The following is a 17512-nucleotide window of genomic DNA, read 5'->3' on the forward strand; positions in this document are numbered from 1 at the left end:
AGGGAAGCCCTCTCAGCACTTCGGCCTCCACCCAGTGATCTGACAGTTCGGCTGAAAGAAGGATCTCATATCTGAAGTGACCAAGACATCTTGCAACCGCCCTCTTCTTGCAGGCGCTGTTGGATTGCTACCCGCAACTGTCTCTCTGTGACTGGAAATTCCTCTGCAAGCGCACGGAAAAGCAGAATGCAGCATTTCCCACAGCAAGGCCTGGAAGTGCTGCATTCTGACCGCCCTCTGTGATTGTGGTAACATTTCCGCCATTTTGTGTTTGTACCGGGGGGGTCTAAGTACGTTGCCACCCAGTACTGGTCCTTGGCCTTTATGTGTTTTATACTGGGGTCCCCCTTAAAACACTGCAGCATGTAGGCCCCCATTCTCACTAAACTGGAAGCGGTATAGTGGCCTGCTTCCAGCTCATCATCCAGCATAATGTCGTCCTCGTTCTCCTCCCCCCATCCACGGATAACACCAGGGATCCCAGAAAGGTATAAAGCATGCTCTTCTTGCTCCTCCTCATCCCCCCTAGCACCATCCTCCTCCTGTTGATTTGTCTCAGGTGGAGTAGCACCCACTGGGAATTCATCCAACATTGCGACTTCCTGATCTTCCTGCTCCTCGACGGCTTGATCAATGACATAACGCAATGCACACTCCAGAAAGAAGGCGTAAGGTATGATGTCACTTATGGCGCCCTTGCCGTGACTGACCAGTTTGGTGATCTCATCGAATGGCCGCAGAAGTCTGCATGCGTCCCGCATGAGCAGCCACTGGCGAGATGAAAAAAACCCAAGCTCACCAGAACCTGTCCTGCCGCCGAGTCCGAACAGGTAGTCATTAACTGCACGTTTCTGCTGGAGCAGCCTATTGAGCATATGCAACGTTGAGTTCCATTGCGTCGGGCAGTCACAAATAAGACGCCTATGGGGCAGGTTGTGTCTCCACTGAATCTCAGCAAGGCGAGCCATGGCTGTGTAAGATCTTCGGAAATGGCCCGAGATTTTCCTGGCCTGCCGCAAGACATCCTGGACCCCGGGGTATTTGGCAACGAATCGCTGCACCACCAAGTTCAGGACGTGTGCCATGCATGGCACGTGTGTTATTTTGCCCTGTTTCAGCGTGCTCAGCAAATTGGCACCGTTGTCGCACACCACTTTACCAACTGACAAATTCAGCAGTGTCAGCCACTGATCTGTCTGTGAACGCAAAGCTGAAAGGAGTGCAGGACCAGTGTGGCTCTTGGCTTCCAGGCACAACAGACACAGCACAGCATGGCAGCGTCTCACCTGGCATGTGGAATAGGTTCTGGGGATCTTGGGCGGCGCAGGAGAAGAGACAGTAGCAGCGGAAGAGGAGGAATCAGCCGAGGAGGAGAGGGAGGATGGAGGAGGAGGAGAACAAGAGGCAGGCCTGCTTGCATTCCGTGGCGGTACAACTAAATCTACATGGGTGCCACAGATTACATGCTTAACGGCCGTCAGAAGGTTCACCCAGTGGGCAGTAAAAGTGATATACCTTCCCTGCCCGTGTTTGCTAGACCATGTGTCTGTGGTCAGATGTATCTTGGCACCAACACTGTGTGCCGGAGATATATTCACTTGCCCCTTAACATGGTCATACTGCTCTGGAATGCCCTTTTGCAAGAAATATTTCCTGCCTGGGACCTTCCATTGTGGTGTTCCAATGGGCACAAATTTACAAAAGGCCTCCGAGTTCACCAGTTGATATGGCAGTAGTTGGCGGATGGCGGGCTATCAGTTCCGACAAGCCAGCAGTCAAACGTTGGGCAAAAGGTTTATCCGGCATCATCATTTTTTTCTGCTTCAACATTTGGACCACAGAAGCCTGCCTTTTTCCAGAACAACGTGATGACGGCATAATCAAAGGTGGAGTGGAGGGCAAATGTGAGGAGAGAGGAGAAGGAGAAGCAGAAAGAGAAGGGGCTGGACGGTGAGAGCCTGGAGTGGCTTTGTGGGTTCTGACGGTGTTGCTCCCACTGGGCTCGGTGATGGGAGTTTAGGTGCCTTCTTAAGGCGGTTGTCCCTAGGTGAGTGTTGGGCTTACCGCGACTTATGCGTTGACTGCAAAGGCTGCAGATGGCAACACTGGTGTCAGCAACGGACACATTAAAAAAGCCCACACTGCAGAGCCATGTGCCGGCGTCCTGGGAGCGCCAGATGTGACTGTACATGGTTGATGACTCGCTCCTGATACATTTTCAGTCTGCTTTCTACCTCTTGTGCAATGCAAGTTCTGCCTGTCTCTCCTCCCTATCTGCCGGTCCGTCAGTCCGCCAGTTCTACAAATAATTGGCCAGTAACTGTTGTCACTGCAAAAGAGGCCAAATGTTTGCAGGACTAAAATACAATCTTAGAAAATGATACTGTTAAATAACACCCCACTTCAATATGTGGCAAGGGGGGGGGGGGGCACAGGTTTATTACACCAGTTCTACAAATAATTGGCCTGTAACTGTTGTCACTGTGTGTAGCACTGTTTACGCAGCGAGAGGCCAAATTTTTTCAGGACTCAAATACACTCTTAGAAAATTATACTGTTAAATAACACCCCACTTCAATATGTGGCATTGGGGGGGGGCATTGGTTCAAAAAATTGGCCAGTGAGTTTGGCGCTGTGTGTACCAGACTTCACTCAGCAAACTAGGCAATATTGTTGCATGACACAAATAAACTTGAAGAAGTTTACTCAGATAACACCCCACTTCAATATGTGGAATTGGGGTAGGGGGGGCATTGGTGTAGAACACCAGTTCAAAAAATTGGCCAGTGAGTTTGGCGCTGTGTGTACCAGACTTCACTCAGCAAACTAGGCAATATTGTTGCATGACACAAATACACTTGAAAAGGTTTACTCAGATAACACCCCACTTCAATATGTGGCATTGGGGGGGGGGGGGGGAATTGGTCTATCACACCAGTTATAATACAATATAAGTGCTTTTGTCACTGTGTGTAGTGTTGCTGCAGAAACACTCAGTCTCACCACCACACCTGTCACAATGCTGCACAGTGCACAATAATAGTACTGATCCACTATAATATGCTTTCTACAAAGTACAAATACTGTGGATTACCCCCCCCCCCTTTTTTTTTGTGCACTGCACAGCAATACCAAGACATTTGCAGCCCTTTAAATTACTTTTGTGGACATTAACAGAGCAATTTGTGTGTGACTGCAGCCGATCTCTGACTGCCCCTAAAGCAACCACTGAATACCTCTCCCTATAGTAAAGAGACTGTAATAGACCCTATAACGACATTGGAGCATTTTAAATGACTTTTGTGGACATTGACAGAGCGATTTGTGTGTGACTGCAGCCGATCTCTAACTGCCCCTAAAGCAACCACAGGATACCTGCTCCTATAGTAAAGAGACTGTAATAGACCCTATAACGACATTGGAGCATTTTAAATGACTTTTGTGGACATTGACAGAGCGATTTGTGTGTGACTGCAGCCGATCTCTAACTGCCCTTAAAGCAACCACTGGATACCTCTCCCTATAGTAAAGAGACTGTAATAGACCCTATAACGACATTGGAGCACTTTAAATGACTGTTGTGGACATTGACAGATCGATTTGTGCGTGACTGCAGCTGATCTCTAACTGCCCCTAAAGCAACCACTGGATACCTCTCCCTATAGTAAAGAGACTGTAATAGACCCTATAACGACATTGGAGCACTTTAAATGACTTTTGTGGACATTGACAGAGCGATTTGTGTGTGACTGCAGCCGATCTCTAACTGCCCCTAAAGCAACCACTGGATACTTCTCCCTAAGCTCAAAAGATACTAGTAGACCTATACTGAAGAATACCAGCCCTGAAAAGGACTTTTGTGGATCTTCACAGCGCTATATGTGTCTAGCAAACTCTCCCTAATGAGCACAGCAGACCTCTCCCTACACTGGCAGAAAGCGGAATGTGAAATGGCCGCCAGGTCAGGTCTATTGATAGGGTAGGGGGACTGTCCATGTGCTGGAATGTTTCAATTGGCTGTCCCGTTCCACCTGACGGCTGTGTCATGGGTCAAAGGTATATATTGTATAACAACCAGCTGTACATTTTTGCATACACTACTAGAATTGGAAAAAGGGGAAGGGAGAAAAAAACAGAAAAAGAAAAAACGATAAAGAGGATAAAGTGACTACTGTACAAAAAATATTTTATAAAAAGGCTGTATAGTCAGTAATTAGCAGTGGTTCTGCCTATGTATGTGGGAAACCAATTTCTCATCTCCAGCAATCGTAGATTGGGTAGAGGGAGACGCCCATGTGGAAAAGATGTGGGGGCCCAAGCCAGGTATCATCATAGGAAACAACACATAATTGGCTACAGAGATTGTTGCAGGTCATATGGATAACGGGCAATGAAAACATACATGGGGGTGGGGGGGGGGGGTGAGAAAGGGGAGGAAAAAAGAGGGGGGGGGGAGAGAAAAATTGCCATTACTACTACTTACATGTAAATGGTCAGCAGGTAATGGCAGTAGAGGGAGAAAAATTAGTAATCGGCAGTGAGAGTGGATGAAGGGTCAGAGTCATCAAAAGTTAATGAAAACGCACATAAGCTGCCAAATGTCATCAGCCAGCAGATATGGCATATAGCACGTCAGCTGGTATGCCTGTATTTAGGGATAAAATCTGTGCTTTAAGTGGGCCGGTATGCACTGGTACTCAGTACCGCCACTTTCAAATATGGCTCTTGAGCATACCGCCACCTCTCCATGCGCCTTAGCGTACCAGTACGCTCATTTTGGACATCTGCACCTTCAATTGCCCCCTCCCAAGAATATTTCCAGCTCCAGAGCCAGACCAGTCACCACCAGTGAGTCCCTCTACTCCAGAGTCCCAGCCCAGGCCAGGGGGGGTGCTCTGTGGGGACCCTAATGTGGGGTGGGGGGGGGAATTTATAGGCTATAATAGAGTACTGGCACCTCTTTTGGGCCACTTAAAGCACTGGATAAAATAGAATATAGACGAAGAGCAATGTAGGTAATATAGGATGTGCCAAAAATATTCGGAGTATCAGGACCACCAAACAAGGGGGGGGGGGAGAAAAGGGAGGGGGGGGGACGGGGGGGATAGGGGAAATAGGGGGAAAAAAGAAGGGTATTCTGGTAAAACAAAATGCCTGGAAACCTTCACCTTCAAAAGAAAGTAGTGGGATCAGGCTTACAGGAGAGCAAGTGTAGCCAGAACCATAAGTGACACCAATACCGCAGGTTGTAAACTACAGGGTATTCACTGACTTACCACAAAAGTAATGTATAATGGAGCAGAATTTTCTGCATAATACATGAAGTGAATCTATTTCCTGGAGGGGCCAATAGTACACCCCTGCCGAGAAAACATAAAGGGGAAGCCAAAGATATGAATAAAAGTCATGAAAGTGCTTATAAGCACAGCCACAACATACCTGAGTGGCATGTTTAAATGTTAAATCCAGTAAGAATTGTAGCCAGCATAGATAAATGTTATGGACACTTACCGAGAGGACTCCTGACCCGTATAGAACACCCTCCCCGGATGGGGAGTAACCCAGTGGCGGCTGGTGATCAAAATTTTTGGGGGGGGAGCAAAAAGAAAAATGTAATGGGTATTGCTTCGCGGCAAAAAACGCTTGTAAAAAAAATTGCGTGACTTTGAGGTCATGGTACAGGCAAGGCACAGGTGATGGTACAGGAATGGCACATGTGATGGTACAGGCATGGCACAGGTGATGGTACAGGCATGGCACAAGTGATGGTACAGGCATGGCACAGGTGATGGTATAGGCATGGTACAGGCATGGCACAGGTGAGGGTATAGGCATGGCACAGGTGATGGTACAGGCATGGCACAGGTGATGGTACAGGCATGGCACAGGTGATGGTATAGGCATGGCACGGGTGATGGCACAGGTGATGGTTTGGGCATGGCACAGGTGATGGTTTAGGTATGGCACAGGTGATGGTAAAGCGCATGGCACAGGTGATGGTACAGGCATGGCACAGGTGATGGTCACAGGCATGGGCACAGGTATGGTACAGGCATGGCACAGGTGAGGGTATAGGGCATGGTACAGGTGATGGTACAGGCATGGCACAGATCGGCTTCAATCACTTACCTGCTCTCCTGGGCTGCCTGTGAGACGTACACGGCGCTGCTCCTCTCCTCTCGTCCTCTTCTTCTGACGGCCGGGGATTCCGGGAACCGTCCACGGCGCTGCTCCTTCTCGTCCTCTTCTGTCTTCTTTGACGGCAGGCTCTCTTGGTCTTCCGATGGGTCCGGCGGGAAGGAGATCGGGCGGTGACGGTGTGTGACTGACGCACGCACCGGCACCGCCCCCATTGCGACGTCAGCGGGGTCAGCAATCAGATGTCCTGGATGATGATTGGTCCATGGCTGGAGACTGGACCAATCACAGCCAGGATATCACGAAAGTGGGGGTGTCCTAGCGCTATGACCTGCGCCCAGGTTACGCCCCAGAAGGCAGCCAATCGGCGCCTCTGCTGGGTCGTAAACCCCACCCCCCCCCCCCCCCCCCGCCCATAGCCACCACATAGGCCGGCGAACGCAATTTTTTTTTTTAACTTTATTGTTCTTTTTTGTAATCTTTTTTTTCTTTCTTTTTTTTTAGGGGGGGCGGTGCCCTGGCGCCCCCTATGCACAGGCCGCCACTGCCGAGAACTACAGTGGAGCTGACTGCTATAGTGAGGGACATAGGATGAGAAGATAGCCCCCGCAGGCAGGGTCTTCTCATCAATGTACGAGTTCAGGTAGCAACTATCACTATGTGCTAGTGAGATGTTTAGACAGTCAGGTCTATTTAGTTACTCACCAGAGCAAGCTTTGCTTGGTGGGGGGGGGGGGTGCACTGCATCAAATGCACCTGCCTTGCATTATATTGTGTATTATATGGTGTATAGAGAGAATATACATATATATATATATATATATATTTTTTTTTTTTTTGCACTTAATTTATTAATTTGTACATTTGTTCATTTTCCCCCTTTCCAGGTTTGTGGGATACTCCTAAGTTTTTTTTTGATAGGATTTTTGTAGGGGTGGCTGCCCAAGAGCCACCGGGACGTGGCTCATTTTGGTGGGGGGGTGGATGTAGCACCCTTCTAGCTAGGTAGGTGCTAGGTAAATAGGTTGCAGCGCTAAAACATTAAATTAGTGAACATATAGTGCATATGATCAAAAATAATGAACTCAGTCCATAAAACTACAAAAAATGTCCATATGGATAATCAGTGTCAGTGTAAACAAGGTCAATCCTCCACCAGTGGTCCTTCACCCAAAAACAGAAATGCGCACTCACCAGACCATGTTGCTGTCTTATTAGGACAGCTAATGCATTTTTGTATCTTATACAGCAGGTCTTGAGCCAGAAAGCAAATCAGAAGAGATGATGACACCGGAAAAAATTCCTTCAAGTACTCCAACCAGCAGGAAGTTATATCAATAGATATGCAAGAGAGAAAATGCTTTCCATAGTGTAGTATTTATTAAAAACAACTAAAAACAGTTGTTTCTGTTTTTGGGTGAAGGACCACTGGTGGAGGATTGACCTTGTTTACACTGACACTGATTATCCATATGGACATTTTTTGTAGTTTTATGGACTGAGTTCATTATTTTTGATCATATGCACTATATGTTCACTAATTTAATGTTTTAGCTAGACATGGTACTCAAGGGCCCTCAGTATCCTGTTCCCAGGTCTCTCAGTCCATAGGTATCCCGGTATACATATGGGGGAAGAAAACTCGTATAGCGTAGTAATGTTTAAAATCAATATTTGTTAAAAGTTGAAAAAGTACTCACAAATGAAATAAATGAACGAGCGGTGTTAAGAGTGTCTTTCCAGGTACGCTATAGCGATGTGGCTCTTCCGGAATGCAGTGCGTTCCATGCACCGGAAGTGCGTTCCATGGAGATAGGAAGTGACGCGGTGACGCTCTACGCGTTTCGTCAGAATGATGTCTTCAGGAGTCTATTTTTCTCAGCACTAGTCACTTCTTTGATTCTAACCATTGTTCACATTATTTGCTTCCTACCTGGTGTCAGAACTCCACACCACATTTTTTAGTTTTTTTTTTTAATTCATTATTTAATATCTTTTGTAAAAGAATAAGCTCACTATTTTGTCTACCAGCACTTTTTCACTTTAGCCCTTGTATTAACCCTATTTGGGACCCACACGCTATTATATTTTGGTCACCTTTAGTGGATGCGGCATCATCACTTCAGGTATTCATAGTCACTTTGCACTATTTATCACTCCTTTGCACTTTATATTTATTGATTATTTGAAGTTAGTGTGCAAATTATTGTATACTGTGAATCACGGGATCCGATTCTTATTACTGTGTTATTATTTATCACTGATTTAATGCTTCTATATATTATGTGATGTAACCTTTGATCTGAACAATTCGTGTTATTGTGAACTACTACACTGGGATCCACCAGTGTCAGGGATATCAGATCCGCTTTCCCTATACCACTATTTATTTATTTGAGTTTTCCAAACACATCCATCCATTTTTATACATTGTGCTCCTAACCTACACTATATTTATTGAGGATGGATTCCTAAATCTGCTATTTATTGAGTTCTTACATATTTACTCATCGTCATAGTTTAGTCTACTCATTTATTACTCTCATTGCGCATTCTATTTCTAAAAAAAAAAAAATCCCAATAGATGTTTTTTTTTTTGGGTTTACTCCATTCCAGTGAACATTTCAAGTGTTTAGCATTTTCGATTTACTTTACTCATATTATTAACCATTTGACACCTTTAGGCAGCGCCATTTACCTTCCCCATATTTCCTTGATATATTAGGTTGCCTGTCACATGTTTTCAGGTGTGATTCACTGGGTCTGAGGGAGTGTCCCCACTGTATCCAATGGGGGAGCTTGTTGGACAGTGGAGGAAATCTAGCCAGTGACACATCATGTTTTATGGCAGTCCCAGTGGGGGGGGGGGGGCATTCTCGCAATGCATCCTGGGATTGACCATAAATACTGAGGGGACATGTGACAGGGCGTCTTTTGGTGAGAAGCAAAGTCCCAGGAGGAGGTGGACGGCTGTCTCTCCTCCTGCAGTGTGTGTAGAAAGTGGTCTTAGGCAGTCGGCCTAGTGAACCAGGTGTGGAGCTGAGCTGCAGAGGATCCAGAGTAGCTGGCAGTGGAGCTGCTGGCAGAGTCTCTCGGGACAAACAGTGTCTGTGAGTACCAGGAGATTTGCCTAAGGGTCTGCCCAGGAAGGGGGGACCACTCCAGTGAAGTCAGGGGATCACGGAGCTAGCTCACACAGAGTATTACAGTAAAAGGGTGCCGTGTAGTTAACCCTGAAGAATAGGAACAAAGGGGGTGCCAGGAAGTGCCCTGAAGAGTGTTCTGCAGTACAGTCCAGTTTATCTAAATAGTTAATTAACTACTTCTTCACTGCTATTGACAAGGTGAAGCAGCGGCCTTGCCGCACTCAGCAATATTTAGTCGTCCCAGCAGATTGTGCATAGCTATAAAAGTTGGAGTATCCCACCCATTCCCTTCTCCTATCCAAGTTCTCAAATAAAACAACAAAAACCAAAGCTCCTAGACTGTTTCCTGACTGAGCCAAAACACTTTGAAAATGCTAAGCTGCTATGTTGTTGCTAATGGTAACCCAGGGGAACCCATAACCAGCAGCTCCCAAGGGAGTAGTGCTACAAGTGTATAGCATGAACCTGAGACAAATATATCTCCCATCGTGGACACAACCCATGGATTTTCCTGGCTTCTTGTTACAGTATGCAATTCAATGCAAATAAGCATGAATGTATGTATGCAATTCAATGCAATTATACAGGTATGCATACCATAATGACATATTATGCTGCACCTGCCCAACTGCACTTGGCCCCATACTAGTTTTGCAGGACTAGCCAAGCACATATGCATCAAACGCATGCTTAATGTGGCTTCTATGCCGCTTCAGTGCAGCCTAAATGTAAGCTCCTGCAGATCAAATGCATGCTACTCTGGAGACACAACTCCTTTAAATGCACCGAAACCCGTACAGGGGTGTATCGACAAACAGTTGTACAAGCCCCTCGGATTTGATAGCAAGTTTACAGATTATGCACGAATGCAGTATATAATCAAGTCCTGTCTGGTCAATCAGCTCTCCCATAGGTAGTACTCACTGTGACAAACCCCTTCCTGCCGTAGGACTCTGAATCATAACAGGAGTCCAACCCTCACCATCACGGTGGGCTCTGTCATAAAGCCCTTTAAGGACTTGGTCCCCCTTAATCTTGGGTTCACTCCTCTGGACCTATACAAACTGCACAGGGTTCCAGTAATGCAAGGTCCAGCGCCATAAGGCTGCATTACAGGCAAACCTTGAGGATTCTTCTCCTTATCCAGCGAGGCTTGGGTACCATCCATTATGGCTGACAGCTTTTTGAATGGATCTGATCAAAGTCCAGGATTCTCAGTAGAACCGTTCCAGACCTCCAAGAATGCTCCAATGGCACATGTAGCACATCAGTGACCACCACTTTACCGACATTGGTGAAAAAACTGAGGTACTTGCTGTATATAAGGGGTTATATAGGGAAGGACTTCCTGTATGATCTGCCAGTGTCCAAATAGGTGGCACATAACCCAGATAGTAATGATTATAACCTGCTTTGTGTCCCATGATGTACAATAAAGAAAGAATATTTTCTTAAATGTTTGGATATAATAATTTTTAAACTGAGCAGCTGGGAGACTGTAAAATGATTCACTGAAAAACTATTATTCTATTAAAACTATTCGATTTCTTCTAGACACCAACGGTAAGAAATTTGTACTAGGAGATCTGGGGCTTAAGAACATTACACCAGTAAAATGAAAACTATTCTGGTAATCACTTTATGTGGTGAGGTTGACCACCTAGGTGGTGTGGCACAAGCATTTAGCAAGTTAGCCATATTTATTCAGATATTGCTCTTGTTTTTGTTGCAGAATGATGAAACTGCGTTTGAAGTTTTTTTTTTTTTTCCACACACTTACCCATCAACTACTTGATTAAATTTGGCAAAAAATCACATATTAAACTTGATTACAGACTACATAGAGTAGAGAGGTCACCTTGTAAAACAAGCGATCTCCAAAGCGGAGCATCTCTGCGAAAGCATTGTGCCAGCAGTGCAATAAGCCATAGAATGCCAGCAGAAATCCAAGGGTACCTGTAAAAACACAACAATTAACAATATATCATAAAGAAAGTAATTTAAAATTTGAATTTAGATCTTTGAAAAAAAAAAACTGAACAGAAGGGAATGAGGTAGTTAAAATTCTGGCAACCTCTACTTTCTAGTCAGACAGCACCAAATAATTGTACAAAGAAGGCATGTGTATAGAAGAAAGCCAAAGCATTTCTTGCCAGCAGGCCTCATCGTGGCCATATGGAGTGACACAAGGGTACCCCCCTCCCCCACACTGACTAATATTCCCCTGATTCAAGGCACTAAACAGTTGGAAGGGGGCAGAAATCCTCCTCACCTGGTAGTGTAGCATGGAAGATGGTTACCACCAAAGTTTTTACACTGAATGGCTGTTTGCTCATGTTGGGGAACACTGGAATACACAGGGTTTCCATGGCAGAGTACATGAAAAACACGCAGCCTAGGAACTATGAACATCATAAAAAAGATTATTAGATAAATACAAATTGAACTTTATAATTATTGATAATAACAACAGTATAATGTGAGTTTGTAACGGTTTTGAATTTCCTGAAACGGTTTGGTTACTAAAATCTTGGTAGTAAGCATTTCTTTGATAGGTTTTTTTGGCAAATTCAATTAAAAAATGTGATTTCAGTTTTGAGGTTGATGGTGTTTCAGTGGCTTGCTGGCTTTGATAACATCTGAGGTTTCAGTTTTGTGGCACTACCAAGACCAACCATAATTTCTACATAATCACACATAACATCCAGCAGGGGTGGGAGATGCTAGTTTTTAGCGTGAATATCAGCTAGATTTTTTATAGCCCTGGTGTTTTTTTTCCGGGAAAATACTTTCTTTGAAATTCCCAAGATGTTAAACTCTACTTATCAGTGAACTCTTCACTCTGCATAACTCTACTGCATGCATACTAGCACATTATGACAAACTAAACTTTTAAACAGAGACCTTTCAACGCTGAGCTGTCACTGCTCCCGACGCTTCCATCTTCACCCAGTCTTACTTATGGATTCGCCATCTTTGGCTGTTTGAATTTCCGGGTCATAACGACTTCACTTCTGTGCATGCGCATGGGAGTCACAATCGCGGCACGACACTCTCTACATTCACGGCACACTCAGTGTGCACAGCTACTGCACATGCACCAGTGACTTCATCGGCTGCAGCTGATGTGAATCAGTTTAGTTTAGAAGATATTCACAGTTCTAAGTTAATATTAAGAGCTAACCGCTGCTTTAAGGGTCTGTTTTTGTTTGCACCAAAATTGCTTCTCTTACCATACAAGTCAATTGAAATGTAAAAGTAGCTTTAAGCAAGTCAAATGCAGAACAGGAGTTTAAATGCACACTGCAATGAATCATGCATCATCTCAGAATCCATGATGTCAAAAGCAAACTGGGTTTGTAGCCCCAAAGACCATCACAGCTGGCTGTTAAAGTGCACCTGTGTCCAAGTTATGGGCAATTTAGCATTTACATATTCTTAACAGACATAAAAAAAAAAAAAAATCAATCTCTAACCTCTCTAGCTGCTTGTACACTGAAGTAATTTATATTCTAGGATTATTATTATTATTATTATACAGGATTTATATAGCTCCAACAGTTTGCACAGCACTTTCGAATATAAAGGCAGAAAATACAATTTACAATGCAATAAAATACAAAAGGGTTAAGAGGACACTTCTCATAAGAAGTTACAATTTAATGGGGTGGGACAAGTGGTACAAATGGTAATAGCTGTAAGGGATGAGCTGATGGAAGAATTAAGTTCAGTTGTTAGGTGGAGATGGGATAGGCTTCCTTGAATAGGTGAGTTCACAGGGATCGCCTAAAGGTGGCCAGATTAGAAGATAGCTAAATAGATTGAGGTAGAGAGATCCAGACAATGGACGAGGCTCTGGAGAAGTCCTGTAGATGAGCATGGGAGGAGGATACCAGAGAGCTATAGAGTAGGGGGGTCTTGGGATAAGCGCAGAGGATGGTTTGGGTGATATTTTGAGACAAGATTGGTGATGTAGCTTGTTTTTAGTATTTTGAATTTAATTCGCTGGGCAATCGGAAGCCAGTGGAGGGATTGGCAGACAGGGGTGGCGGACACTGAGCAGTTGGTAAGGTAGTGGAGTCTAGCAGCAGCATTCATGGTAGATTGAAAGGGGGATAGCCAGCATAGAGGTAGGCCTAAGAGCAGGGGTGACGTCAGAGGGATGCATGGGGGTGCTAAAACACTCCCAAAAATTCTGCTTGCATCCCCAAGCAGTAACAACCAAGTCAGAGTTTACACTAATATTTTTCTCAAATCCTTGTTAAATACAGTGGAAATGAAGTAAGTGAAGTGGCTGCTGGCTTCTACAAAGCCTTCTTTTTTACCTTCCCTTCCAGTGTCAGTTTTTATGTACAGTGAGCCCTCCAAGGCAGTGCCCTAGGCACAGTGTTAATATTTGGGGAGAGGGTGCTGGGAGCTTCAGCAGCTTCACCAGCCTAAAGGCTGGTATACACAGGCCGAATATCGGCCAGTTTAATTGAAATGACATTCGGCCAGTGAATACAGCAGCCTGTCCGGCGTCTGTCGAACGGGCATGCCGGAAAACCAGCAGCCGATTGGCAGCTAATGGTTGCGAGCACTGACCGGTGTGTTCTGGCGGGGGCAGTCCCTCTGTACTAACATCATATAGTTAGTACAGCAAGCTCCTCAGTTTTCCCGCTGGGTTGAATGAAAAAAAAAACTACCAGTGTGTACCAGGCTTAAATGACAGGAGTGATGGTCATTCTCCTACTGCACAATGTCCGAATTCCTCAACTCCTCCAGCCGCTCCATCTCCGCCTTATCTCTTCTACTGAATGCAACATTTTATCCCTCCCCTTCTTCACTCCCATTGACTTAATCTACTTCCCAGATCACTGATACGTTTCTTTCACTTAAGCCTGGTACACAATAAAAGTTTGTTTTCGTACAACCCAGCGGGCTGAACAAAAAAAACCCAAAGAGCTCGGGAGGAGATAATGTACTAACAATCTGATGTTAGTACAGCAATCTCCCCACTGAGCTATTGTGTTCTGACAGGGGGACTCCAGTCAGCGCTCTCTCCCGTTGACAATGGGGAAGGGGGGGGGGGTGCTCAACCACCAGTTTTTACCACCTACCCAAGCCTTAAGGCCTGTTCATACAGGCAGATGAGGAGATGTAAAAGCAGGCAGGTGAGCCACAGTTTTGCCACCCCAACCACCCACCTGAAAAAGTTGATGCAGCCTCTCAGGGCTGTACACATGGCAAAAATTAAATGGCATGTCATCATGAATGGGACTGTGCCACAACCACCCTGCAACCATGTGCAATACATATTAATATTGTGCACTGGGTCAGCATCTTCAGGGTTGAAAATGGCATATCCTCCCCTTGCTGCCTCTCAACACCAGCAATGATAGCTGTCTGCCTGAATGAGCCCTTGGAGTCCTTTCAGCCCCCCTTTCCTCCCCCAGAGCCCCCTAGATTTCTTTAGATTTATGCATCCCTTAGAGCCCAGCTCATTTTCCTTCCTTCATCTCACTGACACAGATACCAATCAGTTCTCTTCAGATTGACACCACCAACACAAGGGAATTTTTCCTTCCAGTGACACCACTGAAGCAGGGACAGTTTTCCTTCCAGTGACACCACAGATGCTGGGGCATGTTTTCCTTTGCCACTGTTAGCCCCATATTTGTGCACAAAGTTTAAACCCCTCAGTTCACTGCGGTGTTCCTCATGTATTGATGGTACTATTTCAGCGCATGTCATAAATATTACAAACATTACACAACAATTAGCCCCATCCCCTCTTTCACCCAGGAGGGAAGGAGGGAGGCGCAGTTTGCCATCTTCGCACTGGGAACTGAATGACATTATCCCAGCATAACAAATAAAGTGAGAGATGCTCTTGTGATAAAGATCTGACAGCAAGGACTGGTCCTTTAATGGACAAGTAAACGTTTCAAACCACCTGAACCAGTCAGGGTTTAATATTGTGCTGGGGGTTAAATGAATCCTGGAGGTAATATTTGGGCTGGGGTTTATTTCTGCCCTGACACATGCTGGAGTTTGTTCTTGTTGACACATACACATTCTGTGTTTCTTTGTACCCGACACTTGCTGGGGTTGTTCTTGCTCCCCTGGTGCATTGCTGGAGGTTGTTCTGGTTAGCCCTGGCACATGCTGGGGGTGGTTCTTGTTGCCCCCCGACACATGCCGAGGGTTGTTCTTGCTAGCCCTGACACATACTGGGAGTTATTATGACCCGGACAGTTGTTGGGGTGGGTTAATATTGCTGCGACTGACACCAACAATGGGGCCTATTGTACTCCCACAATTTCTTCAAAGTAGAGAGTTAAAGGTAGAGCGGATGAGGACTGGATGACAAGGTATTAAAAGTAGATTTGTTTGGCAGTACAGAGGCAGGAATTGTATTTTAAGAAGGCAGATTTGTATAGGGTGAAGTCTTGCAGGGGTTTAGTTTTACGCCTCAGTCGCTCAATGGCACAGCTATGTCTCTTGAGGTTTCTGGGGTCATCAGTTTGCCAAGGTTTTAATGGTCAGGGCTCGATTCTGTGTGTAGTTAGAGGAGCAAGTGCCTGAGGATGAGAGTAAACTGTTGTAGGCAGATGTGGCCAGGTTAGGACAGGACAGGGGTGAGATTTTGTCATAGAGGTGGTCAGTGGCAGAATAGAGATGTGAAGGTTTAAACTGGCGAAGATTTCTACGATCCAACAGGTGGAGTGTGGTTTTGTCATGGCCTGGTTTGTGCTCCCTCAGCTCCTGGTGGGGACATTTTATGGTCCTGCCCTACCTCCAATGCCACAAACAACTCTAGCTGACTTGTAAGTTTGGGAATTTGGGTGGTTTGTCTCCTCCTCCCTCCCTTTCCATGTTTGCAATTTTCTATACTTAAATTTATTATTTACAGATATGCATCATACACTTTCTCCTGAAGAAGTTGCGAACTTGGTCCATGAAACGCGTTGAGCCTATTGATGCTATGACTTTATTATTAAGTGTCTACTATTTCATTAATCCATGTAATTTTGATATGTTGGTGAATATTAACTTGGACTTGGGCACTACTCATCAGCTTTTATGTTATTTTGAGTATTTCAATTTCTGTAACATGTCATGTTTTCACATTCTTGTATATCATTAAATGTGCAATTTTTATCCCTGCCAGCCTTGTCATGTCTCTCATTTAAAGTCCCAAACCCCCTTTGATTTTATATATTTGCTTTAATACCACTGTAAACATAATGTAGCATTTGAATTGGGTTGCCACTAATAAATATATCATTACTAACAAATGAAAATAGCCCACATATGGCTCATTGTCACTGGTTGTGCATTTCTCCTTTAAAAATGTACACAAGTATGGGTTGCATGCACAAATGATCAGGTTAATGTTTATTGAAGGAGGTTATCTTAATTGAAATTGCCAGTTTTGAGAGAGATTTGATGGGGCATGTGTTGGATGTAATTTCCCACCCATTATTTATTACATAACATTATACAAATAAATGCCTAAAAAATTAATATTATATTCTAGTATTCTTAATACTATGTGCTCCTGAAGGAAAGTAAATCAACACATTAATTAACTTTAATAAATCAATTTCTAAATGTTAACTCATCAGCTGCTTAATCAAAATACTTTCAGATCAACTGCAGAGTAAAGTGTAACCACTTCAGCAGTGCTTACCCGAAAAACAGTATAAGGCCCCTTTCACACATGCTGTCTGTTTGTCCATTTTTCATCTATCCATTGACGGATGAAAAACGGATGAAAATGGATGAAAAACTGATGAAAATGGATGAAAACTGATGTTGACTGAAGAAAACTAATAACAAAAAAATGTGACTGAACTGATGAAATGAACAGTCCATATGCGTGAAAGGGGCCTAACAGTGGAGCCCCCACCTCCAAGTGATAAGAGTGCATGCTAACTATTTCAATTATCATATTATTATATATATTATATATATTATATATAAGGACTGTCAATTACTAGTGGATTGATTATTTAGATTGTTTGCATGCACTCTTATCACTTGGAGGTGGAGGCTCCTCTGTTACACATTTTCTAGGCTAAGCGCTGCTGAAGTGGTTACACTTTACTCTGCAGATAAAAAAATTATAATTTGCATGTCCTACCTGTGCAAAATTCTTGATTACATAGTTCCACCTGATGTATGGGGTTCTGCACAGAGAAATAAATAACAGTGAAGTTCACACATTTCTCCTACACTTTAGC

The 17512-nt window shown here is 44.4% G+C and overlaps 1 protein-coding gene across 1 annotated transcript in view; it reads right to left on the reverse strand.

Annotated features, from left to right (window-relative positions):
* LOC309545698 (sterol O-acyltransferase 2-like) overlaps positions 1-17512 on the reverse strand; it is a gene marked incomplete at its 5' end in the record, with an annotated part of 213117 nt that overhangs the window by 56994 nt on the left and 138611 nt on the right. Inside the window, 3 exons of the mRNA XM_082245034.1 lie at positions 11143-11240; positions 11557-11686; positions 17413-17458. Coding sequence (XP_082101160.1) covers positions 11143-11240; positions 11557-11686; positions 17413-17458 — 274 coding nt within the window. The remainder of the gene's footprint in view (positions 1-11142; positions 11241-11556; positions 11687-17412; positions 17459-17512) is intronic.

The sequence above is a fragment of the Pelophylax lessonae genome (assembly GCF_965119305.1).
Source record: "Pelophylax lessonae genome assembly, chromosome: 2".
Lineage (NCBI taxonomy): Eukaryota > Metazoa > Chordata > Amphibia > Anura > Ranidae > Pelophylax > Pelophylax lessonae.